General features: G+C 38.1%; 2 protein-coding genes across 2 annotated transcripts in view; one reads left to right on the forward strand and one right to left on the reverse strand.

Annotated features, from left to right (window-relative positions):
- Nucleotides 1–6,240, reverse strand: part of COMMD6 (COMM domain containing 6) — an 11,547-nt gene extending 5,307 nt beyond the window's left edge. Inside the window, exons 1-4 of the mRNA XM_072410650.1 lie at nucleotides 5,968–6,240; nucleotides 4,150–4,208; nucleotides 2,642–2,707; nucleotides 2,337–2,413 (exon numbers count right to left, since the gene is read on the reverse strand). Of these exons, the coding sequence (XP_072266751.1) occupies nucleotides 2,337–2,413; nucleotides 2,642–2,707; nucleotides 4,150–4,208; nucleotides 5,968–5,995 (230 nt within the window). The 5' untranslated portion in view covers nucleotides 5,996–6,240. The remainder of the gene's footprint in view (nucleotides 1–2,336; nucleotides 2,414–2,641; nucleotides 2,708–4,149; nucleotides 4,209–5,967) is intronic.
- Nucleotides 6,241–6,665: 425 nt separating this feature from the next.
- UCHL3 (ubiquitin C-terminal hydrolase L3) overlaps nucleotides 6,666–22,268 on the forward strand; it is a 29,659-nt gene continuing 14,056 nt past the window's right edge. The window contains exons 1-6 of the mRNA XM_072410656.1: nucleotides 6,666–6,758; nucleotides 6,940–6,951; nucleotides 16,239–16,367; nucleotides 17,643–17,799; nucleotides 19,196–19,281; nucleotides 21,175–21,222. Of these exons, the coding sequence (XP_072266757.1) occupies nucleotides 6,717–6,758; nucleotides 6,940–6,951; nucleotides 16,239–16,367; nucleotides 17,643–17,799; nucleotides 19,196–19,281; nucleotides 21,175–21,222 (474 nt within the window). The 5' untranslated portion in view covers nucleotides 6,666–6,716. The remainder of the gene's footprint in view (nucleotides 6,759–6,939; nucleotides 6,952–16,238; nucleotides 16,368–17,642; nucleotides 17,800–19,195; nucleotides 19,282–21,174; nucleotides 21,223–22,268) is intronic.

Raw genomic sequence — 22,268 nt, forward strand, 5'->3', positions numbered from 1 at the left:
CACCGGCAAGAGTATTCTAATATTGTATGTATTATCCTCCACTCCTTTTCTGGATGGGATACTTTTGCCAATCCGCAACTATACTGCTAATCCAATACTAAGCATCCCTAGTAATAGTTTAGTTTGTCACTCACATTTGCTGGACAGTTTATTGGTGTCAGAAGGCCACATTTTTACAGCAATCCATACCAATAATGAATAATCCCACAATCTTATTAAACAGAGGTTGGGGTATTAAAATTTGTAAGATCTCTATAACTACATAATGGTGTAGTACAGTGTTTCCCAACCTTTCTTAGTCGCGGCACATATTTTACAATTAGAAAAATCCCACGGAACACCACCAAAAAGTCAGACACGTAAATTAGCTACCTGCTGCCATCTAGTGGAAGAGTTTTTTTTGGTTCTGCCTATCACTATACATCGCTGGTATAGACAAATGAAGACACATTTTTTGCAGTAAATAAATCATTTTGGGACCAATTAACTGAAATTGGATAATTTCCCACGGTACACCCGAAGATCTCTCAAGGCACACTAGTATGCCGCGGAACAGCGGTTGAAAAACACTGGTGTAGTAATTATTAATAATAAACAGGATTTATATAGCGCCAATATATCATACAGCGCTTTACGTGAAATAATTAAATTACAGTTTAGCAAATGCATTATTTAAGATATACCTGTGGTATCTGTATTCTGCCATATTCTACAGAAATGTAATCAGCTATCACATTTGAGTGCTTAACTCCCTCTGCTGGCCAAAATACACAGTGCACGTACACGTGCATGTACAGTGCCTGATTTACACTATTAAACATTTGCACAAGGTTTGTTTAGCAGCAGTTTAAGAACTTTGTAGCACTATGAGTGCAAATAAGATGCAGCAGATTTGCAAACTTCCCAAAATATCCTAAGCAGCCAGACTTGGCATTGAAAGAGCTGCAGTGACAGATAAGGTCTGCACCTGTTCTAGTGTGCTATGTCAGTTTCTGATTGATCATTATGTATTGGCTAATTACATGCTGAGCTTGAAATAAAACATGCACAGTAGGCTGATGACCTTCTAAAACCCAGAACAAGCATGCAGAGTGAATCCAGAACATATAATCTACCAACCATTTTCAGGAAATCACTGAAGCTGTTGAATATGTATAATAGCTAAGGAGCCAGCAATTTCAGGAGAGGCAAGCAAAGACAACTTTCACACTTCCTCTTTTTCTTCAAGGACAGGTCAAAGATACAAAAAAACCTTTACAAACATGTTTTAAAGAACTGCTGATACATCTCAAAGCAGCTATGTAGCTTTTCCTTCTTATTCTGTTAGTTGAAATTTCCTTTAAAAAGAAGAGACTGCTTGTTATGTGTAATCCAGCGGGTTCCTATTACCCTAAACTTTTAACAGCAGTCCCATGTTATATTAGAGGTTCTTTTAATAACTGCAGTGAAGACAGTCACCTGCTTGTATGCGTTGTTCCCTGGCTGGATGGTTAGGGTTTGCGACACAAGAAATAAAATGAACATTTATTGCCTTAATGTGAATAGCAATTCTGTTGCCAGTAACATGATCACTTCTGACCCAGCCCCTAGGCTCTCAGTGATTCAATAATAGACACTGCAGTCAGCATCTTGTGTATATTATCGTGCATATATTGTGCATATTGCTGTTATAAGATTGGGGAGCTACTATTTAATAACATATTCTCTACTGGTATGTTCTGAAGAATTACTGCATCATATTATCTCCTAATGCCCATATAATTGGGAAACTACTGTTATATTTATGCCAAACACAGAAAAAGTTTACTTTGTTTAGTTTGCACACAGAAAGTAATCCATAAGTATGATCTGATATAAATAAACAAGCTACTAAGAGAATTCAGTAGAAAATAAGGATTTTTTTCAGACAAGGCTCAAAGTCTACTGGTCAGTTTGCACACTTGTCTTTCTCAGAGGTAAAAAATAACTAATACAATATGACTGTGTTTATACTATACTACAAAAGATGTTTCTTTTTTTATTGTTACTGAGCAAGAGGTTTGCTTTTTTGGATTTGCACCACTGGGCAGATTTTTTACAAATAATTCAAGATATTCTCTGTTTGCAGGTATAGTCAACTGGAAGAAGGTCCTAGAGAACAACCAAAATGTGCTGGGGGTTTTTATATATTTCTCAGCAGGCCTGGTAACATGTCTGGAACACAAAAGGCTGATAAAGGTAGCGGTGTGTTTTTATTACCTGTGTTCAACTGCTGGTTTATCAATCACTGGTTTTACATCAGCACATTCTATGCATGGTGTTTTTCTTTGTTTTAAAAAAAAGTGTTACTGGTTTACCTGAAGAGGCAGGTCACTGCATTGATCACATTTCTAACTTCATCGACACTGGTTTCCACTCCAGTTGTTTGAAATCTCTGTTAATAAAGTTTGAACCAATTAGGAGAGATATTGTTTATATTCATGCAACAAGGACAAATGCAATACACAGGTGTATTATGAGCCGAGCTGTATTATAACAACTTAAGATGTCCCTGCGGCTGCCAGGGCTGAATGAACCCTTGTGCATGTGTTACAACCTCCCAGCCAGCTAAAATGGGTTACGTTCTACATTAAGTAACCAAGTGTTAATACCTAGCCCATACCTGCCAAAAGTGTGTCTGATCCACCCCGACACTCTGACACCGCAGACAGGTAATAATTTGCTGACACTAAAACAAAAGAGAACATTAAAACTTTAACATTAAATTCTAAAGGCAAATGATGTAAACATTTAAACGTAAAACATGTGGTATCAAAACTGTTCTTTACATGTCAGGAATACACACTGAAAAACCTAAAAGCCATGTATTCAGGCAAAATATGCCAGTGTGTTTGCAGAGACCTTTGCTGTAACTGAGAGGTTTGCTTTTATGGCAGTCACAAAAGTAGTTCCATGACTGTAAAAAAAAAAAAAAAAAAAAAAAAAAAAAAAAAAGCAGCACCCAGGTATGACTTTAGACAAGCTTTTACAAGTATCTAAGTTCTGCATCTTGCACTGCATATGGACTGTGTAATAGTTTATGCAACTGGGTAATTGCAATATTTCAAAGTGTACAATAGGTGAGTACAAACTTAAAGCCATGTGATGTTAACATACAACTAAACAGGTCAATAACAGATTGTATAACATAATTAATATCAAGGTATAGGATTATCCCTGCCAACCTCAATATGACATTTATGTGTACTTATTATATGCCAAAAGATTTGTAATTCAGTACAGACAATATTGTGTACTTTTTCAAAAAAATACAGTGATCATTGTGGTTTCTAATTAAGTAACTCATCTTTTTAAGGGCTTACATAAATGGGTCTTGTCAACACAGGAAAAAACAACTTGTCTGCACATGTCCTTAATTTAGCAATGTAGCTTTCAGTGTCACCACTCCACCTCCAGCCTCTCACTGGACAGTGAATCCGTTTTGAGTTCAATTTCCATAGACATTCTGATAGGTAATCCACATTTTAATTTATGTGATTTTTTCATAAAATTAAAAAAATGAAAAAATTTTCCATTATGGTTAGCGTAAAATCTGCATATACTGTATCATAGTACTGGATCTGTAGTGTATCTCAAATGATATCACACCTAATTACATTTGGAAATTGGTGGATACATTATCTAATCTAATCGCAATAGATAACTTGTGCTTATCATATCTCTTAAACCTACAAGAAAAAGTCATCTGAAAGGATTTTAGTGAAAAAGGCTGAGATGATGAGAAAACAAAAGTCTCAGGCAAGCTGATTTTTTAAGATTAATTTAATGCTCAGACATAGAAATAATATAGGGATATTAAGAAAATTTATGACTTTAAATAAATCCAATCATCTGGAGAGAAAGTGAGATGAAATCTAACTAATAACCCAGATTACAATAAAATGTGATAGAAGGGATGAAGGTCTTACTCTTCTCTTCCCTACTACTAATTCATATTGTCTATGGAAGAGATTCCTCCTCGGGTTCTGTGACAACGGTGAAGTTAGAACAGAGACAACAACTTGACAAAATACTCTTTATCCTTCTATGCAAAATGTTGTGGCTTTAATTCAGCTTTACCAATAAAACACATTGGATTCTACAAACTCATTCAAAATGTAAATGACTTACCAGTTCAGCAAACAGGTCAGGTGGTAAAGAAATAATCAAGTTGCTTGACTTTTCAAAGTCTGTGAGAAACAATCTGTGAGACTGATGGATCTTTATTTTAAACATGGAAATAAAATTGCTATTCATAATAAATAAAATGAAAATTCTCAATGCACTCAGGAAGGATTTACAAATCCACTTTGTGTTTTACGGTTTATTTATAAAACACAGAGCAGTGTGAAGCCTGTGGTGTGTCATGGCAAGTACTCTGCTTAAAGACTAAGGCTGGGTACACATGTTAGACTTTTGTCATTGGAAAGGATCTTTCACGATTCTTTCCAACGACTGAAAGTTGAATGAACGAGTGCTGAACATACAGCGCCATTCTGCTTTATGAACGAGGCACCCTGCTTCACTCTCCCCCCTTCACTTGTATGGCAGTCATTTGTCGTTCATGAATCTACCAGGACGGATCCATGAACTAAATCAGACGAGCACTGTACACACGTCAGATTCTCGTCCAATACCAGTCCTGAGGCAAGAATCAAACAAGAATTATATGACATGTGTACGTAGCCTAACTCTGCATTATCAGATTGTCACAGGAAACAATCTTTTGTGAGCTTTCCAGTGACGAATGAACAAGTGCTGTACACACAGTGCGATTCTATTCTATGAGGAGGACGAATGAGCAAGGACTGGACAATGATCCTGATCAGATGTTCAGCAATCTGCCGAGGCGGATTTGTAAATGAGGTCAGGGGGACCGCTGTACACATGGCAGATTTAAGCCCAAGGATAGCACGATTGTTCATAGTTGGCGATACTCATCTGACTCGTACAAATGTTAAGGTTCTTCTCAATGAAGTAGTAGGAGATGAATGAACCTAACTGCAAGTAACTGCTACAACTACATTCCCCATCAGTCTTGTGGTTAAACCAGATATGAGCCGGCATGTTTATGGTTTTACAAGGAGGAGATGGATGCAGCATGCGGTAACAATCAAGCTATATAGACAGGCCATCAGTAATGATAGTTTTTATCCCCGCTGTTATCCAAACAGCTACATTGTTAGTGCAAAGTAACAATAATTCAGGGATTTTACAGCAGAAGGAGCAACACAGCCATTCTGTTAAGGGAAGGTTTCAGCTGCTCTACTGGCGGAATCACTCAGTAGTTTAACCATAAGAAGATATATATCTATATATATATATATATATAGAGATATATATAAAAATATAGATAGATAGATCAGACATATACATATATGTTTTTACACTGTGAAAACTGTTTTCATTGTTTACAATAATAAAAACAAAATACATACATAAATAGAAAACCTCATGGATCTACATTCAGTACATGTGATACATCAGGATCCCTGATAAGGAATTCTCCAAGTTGCATGCAGTGATGGTGTAAAATCACCATGTTGTGTCTATGACAGATGGAGATGTATATAATATTTATGTGTATGTATATATATATTTGTGTATACATGTACAATATAAAATATTTATATATATGACATTACAATTTGCATGGTTTACATCTATGACTGCTTTCTCGTTTTGATAAATAGGATTTTAATAAATAATCACACTGTTGTAGTGCTTTTACCTCTATAGATAACTTTTGTTCTGGACATGGAAATATTTATACTCCATGCTGGTGATTCTACATGTATAATCTGTAATAGATGAGAACCTAACAAACATAAATGAGAATGACTCCCAGTGATTTTTATTTGACACCTAGCCATTCCTGTACATATAGCTGAGAACTCAGGAGTGTATGGCAGTGCATAGCTATGTTCACCATACACCCAAACCACTTACCTGCCCCTGCCAGCTCCCTCTCCAACATCTTCACACCACTCAAGCCTCAGCAGTATTTCCCATCACACCCAGGGACTGTCACATGACATCAAAGTCATGTGACTGTAAGTTTTCCGCTTAAAATATTGTGAAAAACGTTCACACAAAAATACAGGACTTTTTTTGTATCGGTTTTTTTCAGGTCACCTTGTGTAATCCTACACTTTTATTAGCAACTCGTGATAAATATCCAAGACGCCTTTATATATAAGAAACCAGCCTGTGGAATCGCTTACAATGAACAAGACTAGCTGCTTTCTAGCCTATGCGAAATAGGGGGCGGGCGCGCGATACAGGAAAGAGTACAGTGATTGGACAACTCTACCCTAAGTTACGTCAAAAAACCTCCCGGCGAGCGCCACTGTTAGCCAATACAGTGCGTCCCACTACACGCTCCCTGAGTTGGAAGAGCCCATTTATAGCTAATAAGGGGGAAGGACAATTATGGTCTGTAAAACACACAGTCTGCTTATCCATGAAACTAATTAATACGTTCTGTTTGGTTCAAACATAAGAATTTAAATTTAGTGTTGTGTTAATAACCTTTCAAATGACATTTCGCCATGTAGGTGACAAAAGCCGGCATTAGAGTACCTCCCTGTGTTTGTAATATGAAGTAGTCTGTGGGTGAAGTTAGTAGGCAGAAGGCTGGTGAGTGCTGTGACAGAAGCATCCATAGGGATTATTAGCAGGAGACTGGAGCGGACACTATGCAGTCTATGCGCTGGCTGCCTCTGGAGGCCAATCCAGATGTAAGAGCCGGTATATATATATATAGGAGTACATATATATATATATATATATATATATATATATATATATATACACACACACACACACATATACATATATATATATATATATATACACACACACACATGTGTTTACTGTGTGTTCCAGACATTGCTCAGTCATGTTCTGCTTTTCTTTCAGGTGATGAACCAGGTGAGTGTTCTGTGTGCTGCAATGACTGGCAGAGCTGTGTGGAAGGTGTAAGTATGCCCGGTCACCCCAGTGGGCAGGGATGGTAAGTGACTGGTGAGGCTCACCAAGCTGTGTGTCAGAGGACCCGCTGATAACACCTGCTACAGGTACAGTATAGGCATGGCAGCCATGATTACCTTCCACAGCATTCTTATTTAGTCCTGAGACTTACACAGCCTTGTCCAGCTGTGCAGCAGACCAGAGCTTGTTATGCCATAGATGGCAAGGTCTTGTCCCTCCCGCAGGTAGTGACTGGACAGTGAAAGGAGAAGTAGAAGAATGATGAGCTCATCTCTTTGTCAGTCTGCTTCCATATAGTGTTCTCCTTGTTCTGTGTAAAACTTTTAATTAATCCAAAAATGGGGACTTTAAGAGGCTACAAAGCATGAAAGCACACAGTTGTAATGTATATATCGACTGTATAATTAATTATTCCCTGCACTTTTTTCTCTGAGCTTCTGCGCTGGGGGATGTGATAGACCAGGGGTGTCAAACTCATATACACAGAAGGACGAAATTAAATCCTAGACCAAATCGGGGACCAAACTTGAAATTTATTGAAAAAATTGAGGACGTTTACTACTTCATCCATAACTAACAAAAACCCTTCTACACATACTTTAGGGTTGAAAACACTAATTTCTATCTATCTATGCAGGCTGTGTGTTGTTCATCCTTTCACATCACAAGTTTGTCTGACGCTAAATATTACACTATGCAGTCTCTAATGAATTGAAACAAACACAATGCCCCTGGTAGTCTGGCACCATGTGATCATTGCCTAGGCTTTGTGTCACATGATGGGTGTACAGGAGTAATGTCTATGTATTGCATGTATTAAAAATGATGATGTGAGGTGGTAACGTAGGGATTCATGTGGATCCTGCCATGTGTAATGAATGGAGATTCTCTGTGCATGTTCCAGCACACTATAATAGATCCTCAGCCTAATACTGACTGTAAGTCCTCCCAGCTATTTATCACAATCATAGAAATTCAGTTGGGACGATTTAACCCATTGTTTTCCTGCTGATGGTACTGCCTGATATAAAAGATTCAAGTTACCCGCTGTGCTGCTTCTGTCATATGCATGCAGAGTTACAGTTACCATGTATTACTGTAGGCGCCTGTGAGGGGGGAGGGGCAGAGCTATCTCACCTCTTGTTCTATAGACGCGAGCGATGCTGAGACTACAATTCCCGGGATGGCTTGCATCTAGAGAACAGTCAGTAGAACAGAACAACAATGCAGGGCCACGCATAGGCCGCTGGTCTATAGACACGAGTGATGCCGGGAATTGTGTTAGCGGCATCGCTTGCTGCAATACGTAGTAGCTGGTGGGCGGGCCAGTTGTATTTCATTTTCAAAATTGGGGGGCCAAAAAAAAAAAGGACCTTGCGGGTCAAAGTTTGACACCCCTGTGATAGACTAAGGACAAGTTCAATCCAGGTACATGGAAGGCTTGCATTCCAATAGGACACATGAGGATGTTGTTTTAATTACATAGTTGCTTTAATTTGTGGCTTTTATATGCCTGGAATTCAGCTTTCATCATCTAAGCTGGTCTTTTCAGTATAACAGAAGGTAAGGAAAGATCTTGGTGACCTGGTGTATTCCTCCCATCAGCCACCAGTAACACATTTTTCAAACAGTACAGAAATAATTAATAACATCCACTGCTGCCCATCTCTAGCCCTGGACTGTGCATTATTATCATTATTATTATTATTACCAATAACAATAATAATAATAATCTTGCTGTCACAGCTCTGGAAGTACAATCTGTCTGTTTTATTATTATTATTATTATTTATTAATACTTGTAGTTCCAGTGCTGTGACAGTGGGAGGCGCCATTCTCATTAAAGACCCTGTTGTTCATACTGCCATCCCTTCTCTCACTGGCCAGTCCTCAGCCTTTTACAAAACACTGATTGGTTAAGGAGAGAAGGTGCATCAATGAATAAGAGCTGCTGATGGCACTGTGTTAGTGGCAGAAGTACAGCAGAGATATAGGGAACAGTAAGAAGTTGAAATCTGGGCACCGAGTATTAGAAAAGTGAGTGGCTGGAGTTGTCTTTTCCCTTCATTAGGGTGTCTATGTTTGTTAGCTGTTTTTGCATACAACTATTACATTATGATCATGATGCATTGATTGATTATACACTCCGCCTGATCATTTACTGGGTGTAACACCTAATAGGTTTAGAGCCAGCTCAGATTACTCATCATTCTCTATAGATTTATTGCTGCAGAAAAAAAGAACTCATTCTATATATGATCATAGCAAATGACTTGTAGTTTTGTTTAGAAACCTTTGCTGACATAATTAGAGAACCCGTCATTGTTGGCTTCTTCCAGAAAATTGCTTGTCTCTTTGCTTTCATTACTTTTAGACTCTGATGTGGAGCCTGCCTGCTGTACCAGCAACAATAGATCTCGCCTCTATAGACTAAAAATCTCAACTTTGTGGAAATTACCAATTCCGGTCAAAACATCTCTGTGGGATCTACAGATCCCCAGGTTACATATGAGATAGGGACTGTACGTTTGTTCTTAAATTGAGTTTGTATGTAGGTCAGAACAGGTACATTATTTTAATAAATGCAATTAGGACAGATGTTTGTCTCAACATATTATTAGTCAGCGTGGTGTTGGTTACTGTATAAAATCCTCACTGTGAGGTAATCACAAACAAAGCAAAAAAATAAAAATCTTTATGGTGCCTAGACATTCTTTTACTTCTGGAGCAAGCTGTGCTTTGCTATGCAACAAGAATGAACTGCACAGTTTGTCTTGGTCATAAAGGAATTACAAGAGGCTGCAGAACAGCAAAAGACTTCTTCTGAAAACCGCCCCCTCCCCCCTAACAAGCCTCTGTCCTGCACACTAGGGAGCAGTCGTTAGTATCTAGGAGTCGTCTGTATGTCGGATGTCCTTAATTTGGGGAATACCTGTATTTGTAAAAGAGGAATCTGACATTCCCTCAAACATTCCCTGGTTGGGTATCAATTACTGCCATTGAAACACAATGATCTGAAAGATTCCAATGTTTATGGGAATGTCGGATTTAGTGTTTTATAAATAGATCCCTTTGAGTAACATCTTATGGAGTTACCTGTAATTGATGGAAAGCATAATTGTATCCCCCCCAAAAAAAAAAAAAAAATTCTGTAAAGATACCCACTTTTTTTTTTTTTTTAGTGTTCAGTTAACCTTCCTGGCAGGCCGAATAATAAATATTTAAAAATGTCAAAACAGTACATTAAAAAAACATTATTTTTAATTTCCCGGCCTCCAGCTGCATTCCCGCACTGCCCGGCTGGCATTTACATGCCCTGGCCTCGCGTTCCCCAACACCCACACGCCAGGGACGCAGATGCCGGCCCACAGAGTACTGCCAGGTAGGTTAAACTGCATTATATAACACATCCAGAATTGGTCCTATTTTCCAGAAGCTTAAAAACCTTTCATGCTATGTACAATTTACCAGTGTTTCACAACCAGGCTTCCTCCAGAGCAGGGGGTTCTTTGAGTAATGGGCAGTTTGGACCTCGCAGGTCAGTTACCACTAACACTATTGATCTATTTGGCTATCTGTAGGGTGACATTCTTCCCAATGGCCAGCAGTGTAAGAGGTATTCCTCCTATTAATCACCACACTAATGTACTGTGATCTGTGGATATAGTGATTACACCAGGGTTTCCTGAGACCTAAAAGTTATATCAAGGGTTCCCCCATGTAAAAAAGTAATGCTGCTCCATACCATGGGTCCCCAACCATCAGGCTGTTGACTGATACCGGGCCACAGACATCCTGTGATGTTCCATCCCCCCCATGAAAATATTCTTTTATGAAACCAGGCCTAGGTGCAAAAAGCTGCTCTGTCCCAATATAGAAACTCCATGGTCGGTGCTCTTATTTTAGTGCAACCGCTAGGCTCAGCATGCATTATTGTGAGATCAGAATCCCCTGCACTGTCTGGACGTGGATTCGGGACAAAAGACTTTTAAAGATCAGGGGTGCATTTAAACATTTAAAAACACTTGTTTTTGCCCCTACTTACTGCCATCATGTACCTGGAGATTGTTAGAAACTGATCCATGATTTCAAAAATTCCTCAGTAGTATCTTTTATTTTATTTGTTTGTGGTATTTCAGGAAAACAAATAAGTTTCGGAGCTGTTACCTGTAAAATGATTTGTATTTCTGTCCATCTTGGCCTGCTACATGGCACAGCCAGCCTGTTATCCTGGCTGATGGGCTAATGTTAAGAAACATCGGGAACTTCTCTGCCTCTATCATGTGATGGAAGAGCACTCCCTTGGCTGTCACCACACAAAAAATCTAAAATTTACTTCTTTTTCAAAAAAAAAAAAAAAAAATAGCTTCTCTTTTCATCACAGGTTTGTAAGTCACTGGCTCTGAGCAAGGAAGTTGTATACAGAAGTGTAAGGATCACAGTCCTTAGAATTCCTCTTTAAAACATCATTGGCAGATGCTAAAGTTCTATCTTGACAGGTTTTTCCTTTTACCCTGCTACAAATATTTTATAAACTCATATGGTAAACCCAGTTTTTCATGGCCAGATTTTCTTACTAACCCAAAATGTTGGTAATATTTTGTTATACAGTGATCTACCTCAGGTTCAGCTGTGTTCCCAAAAGATCTTATTCAAGTGCATGGGAGCATTGGGGAACCATTTTGTGCATGTGGTGGATTACGGCATGGCTCCTGGAAGAAGTTTCTTCTGGCAGTGCAGTGCAAGAAAATCAACTTCACTCAACTGCACAAGAAAGTGATTGTCAAACTCTGTAGTTAACAGCTAAGCAAATGAAGAGGGAGAGGTGCCAGTGCATTTTTTTTGCAGACAATAATAAGGTTAAGGCAATTGGTGATTGCTGTGAGCAGTAATTTTCCTTTTTTCTTTGTTTTTGTAATTATAATTTGAGAAAAAACTGGAAGACATATCCTTTCATGAGATGATGGACCATGGTAGAAAAGGGTTTGTTTCCTAGACATTTCTTATTCCATCAACATTTCTACTTCCAGCAAAAAAAAAACTATTATTTTTCAGTTACCTGAAACCACAGGTCTGTATTTGGTAGATGGATACGTACATGACTTCTGAATGAACGCTCCAATGGTGTATTAGTGTGTTCTGAGGAAGCGCATCTGCCAAGTCTCCCATGACATGATTGGAAGCCATCATACACCTTGTATCTTCCCAGCAGCTTGTTGTCACCCCCTAGGTCTGGGCTTAGAGCACATGCTGTCATCAAACAGCTTATTATCGGTAAGACCAATCTTTGGATATTTATGCACATCATGTGGTAGTTCCACTTTCTAATCAGCTTTTCCAGCTTGTCATTGACCATAGCATTTATACAGCTGCACTGAACTTATTACAAGGCATTGAAATTGTGGGCTTGATATTTACAAGGTTCCGATCGAACAACTTAGCAGATCCATTTATTTTTCAAATATATCACATTAACAGTTTGCTTTTATTAAATGAGATTGGACATTAAAGTTAGTGAGTGAGATTGTTTCTTACTGTGTCTTTATATTTGACATTTGGTGGCTTCAATTGAAAAACAGATTTTTTTTTCCAGCTTACCGTTGGTTTATCAAATTCACTATAGGATCTTGTGCTCCAATACTACCCACACCTTGAAGTGACACTTAGGTGGACGATTAACTGCAATTTATGTATTCTGCTATAGCATTTATATGTTGATTCGAAGTTATTATTATTTTTGAACACAAGTTTTTACTAAATATGTGGAAAAGGGGGGGATCTCTGCTTTCATGTAAAAGTTTTTAGATTGACAGTCATGCAGATAGTGCCTTGGCCGAGAGTGCTAACCACCGTGCTGCCCATGTATTGCCAGATTCACAGAGCAATATATACCTTTTGGTTTAGTGATATGTGGGAGATTCATTTTACTGTGTGGTTATGGAAGTTTTTTTTGTACTTGTGTTCAGTAATACATGGGGATTTTTTATACAGTGGTACCTCCGTATAAGTCCAACGTGGTATAAGTCCTGTTTGGACACGAAAACATTTGCTTGGTATACAACCTTTGTGCTAGAACTTGTATGGGTCAAAATGAGTCACAACACGGCACACTACCCTTATTTACCTTTCTTGAGACAAAGCGACGGCTGCCCAGCAGCGTCAGTACGTCAGTTGCTACCATTCAGTGAATAACCCGCGCTATAACTCTCTGTGAATTACATAACATCTCCTCCTCCTCCCTTCTCAGCACCATCCTAGTAGGCACTCGACTCTTCTCAGCAAGGTAAAGTGAGGTTACATTTTCATTTATTTCATCTAATTGCTTTTGTATTTATGTATTTTAGTATTAGGCAGTCTTTAAATTATTCTATACAACCCCATCACAATGTATAATATGCCAATAACAATAGGATTTTTTTTCATGGGAACGGATTTATCATTTTCGCTTTATTTCCTATGGGAAAAATTTGTTTGGTATAAGATCTGTTTGGTCCAAGGATCTGGAACGGATTAAGGATTTATACCAAGGTACCACTGTATTTTTGTAGAATGTGGATATTTTAACTTTTTGATTATACTGCACATTTCCTTTTCATATGTTTTGTGTAGTTCCTTTTTACCATCATTCTTTTGCATAGGCTGCTTTACATTTTGTAAGTAAAAAGCACATTCATAGTCCAGACTTTAGCGTTCTAACATTTGCGTAGTATTTTTTTTTTCTTTGGTAAAGTCCTAATTGTCCTTGAGGTCATTGAATAGATCACCATCCTAATAGATAAAAGTGTCAGTGGTTTCACTGACTGGCAGAGGAGAGAGAAGTTGGAAGACTTTATTTTTTAAAGGGGTTCCTCTGTTTTCAGAATTCTTTCATCTCAAGCTATTTTTAAAGAGATGGCAGATAACTTTGCCCTCTTTGTCTGATAGTGGTTTCCATAAATCTGTTTTTGAATTCCACTTACCCTGCAGAAAAGGAATAGTATATGCTTTTTAGCCAGCCTATTTCAATAAGACCTTCAATGGTTTCAAAAATAAGAAGAAACATGACCGCTTACAAAATAGATTTCCAGATTCAAAAAATCTTATCCTGGTATTTGGGAAGCTGAACACCTGACTTTTTCTTTGTATTTAAGTAAAAAAAGTAGAGTATGCGCAAAAAAAGTGTGTGTGTGTGTTTTTTTATTTACATGCAGCTTCTTTACAGAGGGTTGGTATTTTATTCTTTGGATGTGCTCATTGCATTACCTACTTGCATTACTATTATACGATTATAGTGTACTCTAGCATATAAGGACCAGTAAAGCGACGGCCTTGTATTTTTATTATTATCACCACAAGGGTCTGCAGGGGTTTTAGTGGCATGCAATCCAATAACAAATGTTTGGCTGTTATACCTAAATGTCTATTCTTCTTGTTGGATCCCCGTGCATCATATTAGTACGGCTTAGTTTGGTAAAATGATAACCCTCACATCATGTATCATTGTGACATTGCCAGCAGGTAGTGCTGAGACATGTTGGGTCCGACAGCTAACCAGGGAGCAGTTCTTATTTATAATGTCTCCATGCAAAGACTTGTTCATCCGGCCCTTCTATGTATCAGACATCTGTGCACTGTATTTACCTGTCCTGACTTTGGGAAATGATTTAATAAAATGTTACTTAGTTGCAGTGTGGGTGTACATACATATAGGTTAATAAATAGAAGAGATCACATGTAACCATCATTTAAAGTTGTGTGTGTGTGTTTATTTCTAGTGTAATAAAGTTTTACAGACATTACACAGTGAATTGGAGTGTTTATCACACTGGATGATTTCTGGCTCACCTGCATGATGTTATGTTTTAAATGTACATAGAGGCACAGAATTTTGTGAGAATATTATTTCACTTAATATCTGTTCCATTTGTATTTTTCTAATGGTGTACATCAGTGATTTCCAGCATTGTATCACAGCAGCAGCACCAGTTGTGAGTTACTACCTATCCAGGCAGGTTCTATGCACAGACACTTTTTTTGTTGATTACATAAGTTTAGATAAGGTATTGTAAGGCTACTTAAACACATTAGATGATTCTCATCCAATAGTCGCTTTGGGGCTGATATCTGATGAGAATCTGGCGTGTGTACAGTGTTCGTCATTCAGGGATCCGTCATGACAGATGTGAGAGAGCACAGCAGGGTGCCACTCAGTCATACTCCCCCCTCCCTTTTCCATAGAGTAGAATGGCGCTGTATGTACTGCTCATTCATTCATTTTTCAGTCTTTTGTCGTTGGAAAGGATCGTGTGTACACAGCCTTAGATCAAATAGAATTCAATTTGTGGTGATATTTCTTGTAGTAACTTGATTTGCAATCATAACTCCCAACAGTTTTCTGCGGTTAGGACCTGCCTGGATATACAGTGCTAGCCGAGGTATAGAAGTTCTATTCCCCGGTCAGTGTCTTTGCTGCTTCCCTAACTGCTGGCTACAATTATACTATGATGTAACAACTGGATCTGTTCTGAACATACTGCAGGGTCACCTGGACTGTGACTGCTATGGACATTGTGTACTTTGCTAGTGCCTGGGCGACAAGATCTATTTATACAAAACTGCTGAAGATCCTGCCATTTGCATTGGTGACGACTTTGTGTACTGGACTGGCAGTGGACAGGACTGATTTTTGTATTATCCACTACTGGTGGCATTGGACAAGACTGATCTCTGTACTTATCCTTCTGGGGATACTGGACAAGACTCCTAAACCCCGGTCTTCCTGGGGTCACTGGGCTGGACTGATCTCGGTACCATTCAGTGCCAGGGACACAAAACAAGCCTGATGTCAGTACTGGGAATGTGGACAAGACTGACCTCTATGTTCATTTAGACATATTGTTTGGCTTTGCACACTTTAGAGCTTATGTTTTCAACGTGTTCAGGATAATACACTTTCCTTTCACGAATATTAATATATATTTTTTTTATTTAAACTCCAAAAAGTGATCATAGTCAGGTCTGAATGGAGAAAGTATTTTTTTCAATTTAGCTGAAGTTGATATAAAAAAATTAAACAATTCTAATTTATTTGCTAAACAAGGATTGCATTTTTTTAAATGTATTCAGCTTTCCATTTCTTATTAAATAATATTGTAAGCAGTTGTATATGCATATGCATATCTGTTTGTAGTTGTGCATAGTATATTGTAGCTCTAATGTGTGTGTTTTTTTTTCTTTTTTCCCTGCAGTTCCTCAAACAACTGGGTGTTGGCCCCAACTGGCAGTTTGTTGATGTCTATGGCCTTGACCCCGAGCTCCTGAGCCTGGTTCCACAACCTGTTTGTGCTGTGCTTCTTCTCTTCCCTGTAACAGAAAAGGTGATTTATCTTTTAATTTTATTTGGTCTTTCCAAACAAGCTCAAACTGTTTGGTTTTCCTGCACATTATATTAAGGGTAGGCATGCTCATATTTCGATGCTGTAAAATATCAGAACCCAGCATGGTTTTATGTAAGTATTATACACTTACTGAATCTTTAAAAAATATGGTTGTGTATACAAAGTTTGCAAGGCTGTAGTGTTTCTGTTGTGTTTCCAGTATTCAGGACCAGGCAGAAACTGATAGTTTTGCTTTTACATTTAAAATACTTGCACATTGACTCTGTGCTCCATGCACGGTTGACCCTTTTGACAATTGTCTGATCCATAAAATAAAATACTTGAGATTTTTCAGTGTTACTTTTCATTGTGAACAAACTTGTACTAACTAGGATGTTCTATTATCCTGTAAACCAATCCAGCACAGTTTATCTATCTCATGATGAAGCTTCTGCTATAGTTGCTATTAATTTACAATATCCCTAATCGTCACCTACCTGTACCTTGAGGATCCAACAATCCTCAGTGTCTGGGCTATCTGCTTTCACTCTTTCTTTATTCCAGAATGTCCCTTTAACCAACAAAGTTATTCTACCCTAACAAAGCCCTAAGGCTTGGACGATGGAGTTGCTCACCTTCTTCCACAATTGTTGTGTATAAGTAGGAATGGGGCATAGCAAATGTTAGTTTTTGATTATAATTTGGCGTGTGCTTAGAGGATGAACATTTTCATATGTCTGTGTCTTGAAAGATAAGATTAGCAAAAGTCACCCAAGAACATCATTTTTCCAATCCATCCCTATACAGGGCAGACAGGGAGGAGTTGGGGATCTGTACAACTGCTTAGGTTTTTGAGTTGAGGGGGGGGGGGAGATGTGTGATGGTGTACTAGCCCTTTAAAGAATGTTTTGTGGCCATATATAATCTTTTCAGATGACTAAAGTTAATTTGTACTATAGTAATTATTTATGATGTTGTGTGCTTGTTTGTGTAACCTCAGCTAGGACTCCTAAAACAAAACTTCTGCCAGCAGTTTGTTATTTAGGTTATTCCACATACAGGGTGACTAGATTTGCTCCATATTTGTGATGGTGTCATGGATCTGCAGAATCTAAATGCTATACTCGTTATATTCATAATCTGTAGGTGTTAGGTGGGCTTTCTTGGTCTGTCCTGTTCTGTAATAAATTTTCCTATAACTGCCAGTATGACACAGAAATGTCACGGGTTGCTTGAAATAATTTATGAAACTTGTGTTTTTTTCTTTTTCCCCAGTATGAATTATTCAAAGCAGAGGAGGAAGAAAAAATTAAATCCCATGGTCAAGATGTGGATTCCTCTGTTTACTTCATGAAGCAAACAATAAGCAATGCCTGTGGAACAATCGGTCTTATTCATGCAGTAGCAAACAACAGGGAAAAGCTCATTTTTGGTAACTAGCACATTTTCTACAACAGACCTGGGCTCTGACCACTAGGTGGTGCTACAGTACCAACATTTGTCTGTTTCCTTCACTGGCTATGTCTGACAGTCAGGGACTAACTGTGTGTTCATTCTATGGGAGGCCGGGACCCTTTCATGTTACTTCCATGGTGCAGACATGAAACCTAAAGGTGTCTAACTTATACAACAAATAGCTGTATTACAATCCAGACAGACTGGGAGAAGGCGATCCAATCTGGTATTTGCTCAGATTTGAGTATTTTACACAAATGTTTTGTTTCAAGTTAAGGCATTGCTATATTGTTTGAACTAAAGGTTTTATATAATTGTGGGCCAATGGTTTCCTGAGCCACTATCAAGATAATAGCTAGAGGAGTCTTTTCTATGCATCACTTTTAAAGGTTTCATTTTATTAGTAAAGCCTTTCTTGACTTTGAGACCCAACCATCAACCCCTGTTTACCGAGGGGGTTTTCCCTATTGGCCCCTGGAGCACAGGGCGATGGCAAGTGGGCAATATTAACTCCCTGAAGTCATGGTTAATTAGTCACTTAAAGGGGCACAAAGCTAGTGTTCGACTAAAGCAGTCTTCTACTAAAAAAGTATTGGCATATGACTAATATTGTCTTTTTTCAGCAATAATTTTTTTTCTTCAGTCAGTCTATGGCAGGTCTCGTATTTCTATAATCACAGTCCCACTTTGATCCTCTATGTTATAGTATGCTGCAAAAAGTCAGACATGGGCTTGTAATCTTTCACAATATGCAATACTGCAGAAAACTTTTACCAAAGGAGTTACTGCTCTACAGAGTAATATACTACTGAAAATTGCACAAAAGTTACAGGCCATTGGCTTCCTTTTACTAGGAAAGGATTAAACCCTCTTGCTTCCTTTACTACTGTTTATAATATTAGTATGTAATTGCACTTACCTTTATTCTTCATTTTAAATTTCCAGCCCTTAAACCCCTACATAAGCTTGAATTTTTTTCTTTATAATTTCCCCAAGCATCAGGGAGTGCTGACAATATATGCCAAAGGACCTATATTCTGACTTATGGTAGGGACATTAGGTTGGGAGCCCCATAGAGGGACAGCTAGTGACATGACTATGGACATTGTAAAGAGCTGCATAATATGTTGGCATTATATAAAAAAAAGGAAAATGTTGTTAAATCAAATGTCATTGTTAGTATAATTAACATTTACAAGGAAACCCCACATCTTATTTTCAATTTATGGGTCTTTGTAAATATTTCACTGCCACCAAAATATTAAACATCTTCAAGTGAGGGCTGAAATGTCCCTGATATAGAATAATCTAGTGATTAGTACGTAAAATTCTTGATTCCTATAACTGCTTATTTTTTTCCTTGTGCTTTTCAGAAAATGACTCTGCTTTGAAAAAGTTTATAGATGAATCACTTTCACTGAGTCCAGAAGAAAGAGCCAAGTTTCTAGAAAGAGATGAAGTAAGTAAACTTTTTATCAAGAGCGGATTCAGCCCCTTGGAACTTTGCTCATTTGTCTCCAAAAACTGTTCAGGCCACTAGTGAGGAGCTGTGCATGATGGAGAATTCTGGAGGAAAAAAGCTGTATCTAACAAAGGTTCTTGGCTTGTAGTTCCTTGTGGTGATGTCACAAAAGATTTTTCCATCCCACTAACTGTTCAGTCATTCATTTTTTTAATTTCTTCGTAATGGGATGAAACACCTTTAGTCTTAAGTCCTCACAAAAAAGGAGGTCTAACTTAGATCAGTGACGGAAATCTTAAAGGGGCGCAAGTAGTCCAGGCTATAGAGCCTATTCAGGTTACTCTTTTTTTTTTTTTTTCAGGAATCACTGAAAAGAGCCCTCCCTTACTAAGTTTGGGTCAGTGTTTTGGTAGTTCTGCCAACCTGGTGTCCTTAGGGCTCATTGGGTGAAATTTTCCCCAAAGAGCATGATCTAACTATTTGGCAGAAGACAACTTCATGTAAAATAAAGCCTTATGTTTACCTGTGCATTTTCTCAAATTATAAGTATTGTGGAAGCCTTTCCTTAAGTTCCATCTTTCTGCACCTCTTATCAACAAGACAGGATAAATACAAATCGCTGCCTATTTTCCTTAATCAATAAAAAACTGCATGATACCCTTTAGGTTCAAAGATGTTTGAAAGCCGTGGCAAATAGAATTTGTCATTTTTTTCTTTGTCATATTACCCTGGGCATCTTTCCATTTGGATTAGGGCAATACAAGTCATTTCTACCCTATATCCTTACATATTGGCCTCTAGATGATATGATTGTCTTAAAAAAAGGATGTTTACTCCCAATCCCCCCCCCCACACACACACACAATGGTGACCTCTTTGCATATGTCAGGAAATTGTCTTTATGTCTTTCAAAGACTGAGCAGACATTCTCTATTTTTGCTAGAAAAACGGTTCTAATAACTTAAGGCCTAACCCAAGTTTGGAGGAGAGTGGACTGTTTTTTCAGTTCCTGTCACCTAAGGTGATTCAGGAAAGTTTTTAAACTTTGGAAAGGAGATTTTTCTTTGGCAAGCAGATTCACCAGTACCAACTTGGTCCAGCCAACTTCACAAAGTACAATTAAAAAAATATATATTTTTTGACTGGACCTCCTAAAACAGTTGCCCATTCTTCAATAGGTATAATTTGAAGATTAGGTCTGATTTGTTCTTCCAACAGACTCCCTCGTCCCTTCCTGTTGTTTTGTGGGTATAATACTAGAAACTTTTCTTCTATGTAGGATCTCCCTGTAATAAAGACCTTTCATTGCTGTTCTTTTCCCTGTTCATGGTTTTTAGTCTTGTATTCACCCTCCTGTAGGCATTCTGTAGTGCATTGTTCTGCTGGGGCTCTCCCAGTGCTCTGCTCACTGTGCACACCCAGTGCAGCACAGTGGTCATGTCAGTGCCACTTTTTACAAGGCATTACTCGACCTTCCAAAGGCATTTGGTGCACATAATATTAATTTAGTATTCTTTGTAGCTATTCAGCAATATATTTAAATAATATATTTGTGTCTGTGACTTTAAAGTCTTTGTTTTTATAAAGTATTGCCTACACATTATTTTATTTTTCCTTCATTTCTTACATGTTTTGTCTATGGGGAAACTATGTAAATTGCTATGTTGCAGCCCTCCAAATTACCATAAAAAATGTTCTAAATAAATATGGCTTTATATGTATCTGTTTGATGAAATCAGATAGTTGTGTTTTGGAAATTGCACCGTTGTCTTGGCCTTCACTCTTACCATGTTCAGTACATATTGAGTTTTGTGTGTCTTCTGTGGCCTGGATTATTATTGTGTATGTTGGAAGTATTAATATAAATGTTTCTCTTTTTTCCCAATCCAGAGTATTCGGGTTACGCATGAAAGCAGTGCCCAGGAAGGACAGTCTGAGGTAATTGTTTTTCTAGTTCTGTATCCAGTGCTGTGCTTCTGGTTTTCAAGCTTTTATTCTTTACCACCACAATATTAGAAAAATGAGTAGTAAAGTAACATTGTGATTATACAATTTTGTTTCTTCATTGTGCAAAGTAAACCCGTTCTCTGACAACCTGTAATAGAATATTGCAGCCAGCAGCTTGCAATAAGTAATTGATGATAACCAAGAACAAAGGGGAGTGAGGAATGCAGAAAGAAGGATAGAGTAGGAAATAGAGAAAACTGTGCAAGTGCTGTAGTAGTTGTACCACACACGTTATTGTGAGTATCCAAACACAACTTTTTATAAAGCACAGGATTTATTTAGATAAAAGGCAACAAATATCTCAATGATTGGCCAAGGACAGAAAGGAAAGTACAAACAAGCTATTTTAGTTGTGAGCTGTTGCTCTTACTGTCACAGCATGGAGCTTAAGCTGCGTACACACGGCAAATTTTTGTCCAGATGTTGTGTCCATCGTCCGACGACCGTCCTGGCGGATCCATGGACGATGGACGACGACCGATCCTAATGAAAGGGAAGGGGAGAGCGCGCAGCAGGGTGCCGCTCCGTCGCTCTCCCCCTCCCCTCTCCATAGAGCATGAACGGTGCTGTATGTACAGCATCGTTCATGCATCGTGCAGTCTTTTCTCGTTGGAAAGGATCGTGAAAGATCCTTTCCAACGAGAAAAATTGCAGGTGCGTACGCAGCTTTACAGTTTGCTTGGAACAAACAATGTGTGTTTCTTTATTTGCGCAGCAACAGGGAAAGTGTGGAGGGAGCACCAGATGAGGTAACATTATTCAGCATGTCACTTTCTTATTATGAATAGTTTCACTTTAACGTTTTATTTCACTTAATTACCATAACATGGATATTTATTTAAGTTCCAAATTTTTACTTAATTTTTTACCATTATAAAATATAAATATAATTAATTTGTGTACGATACATAATATATTCAAAGTGTAGATTTTTAGTGAGTAATACATTTTTACAATTTATAGTGATGTGTGTGTAA

This window comes from Pyxicephalus adspersus, chromosome 1, assembly GCF_032062135.1.
Source record: "Pyxicephalus adspersus chromosome 1, UCB_Pads_2.0, whole genome shotgun sequence".
NCBI classification, from domain to species: domain Eukaryota; kingdom Metazoa; phylum Chordata; class Amphibia; order Anura; family Pyxicephalidae; genus Pyxicephalus; species Pyxicephalus adspersus.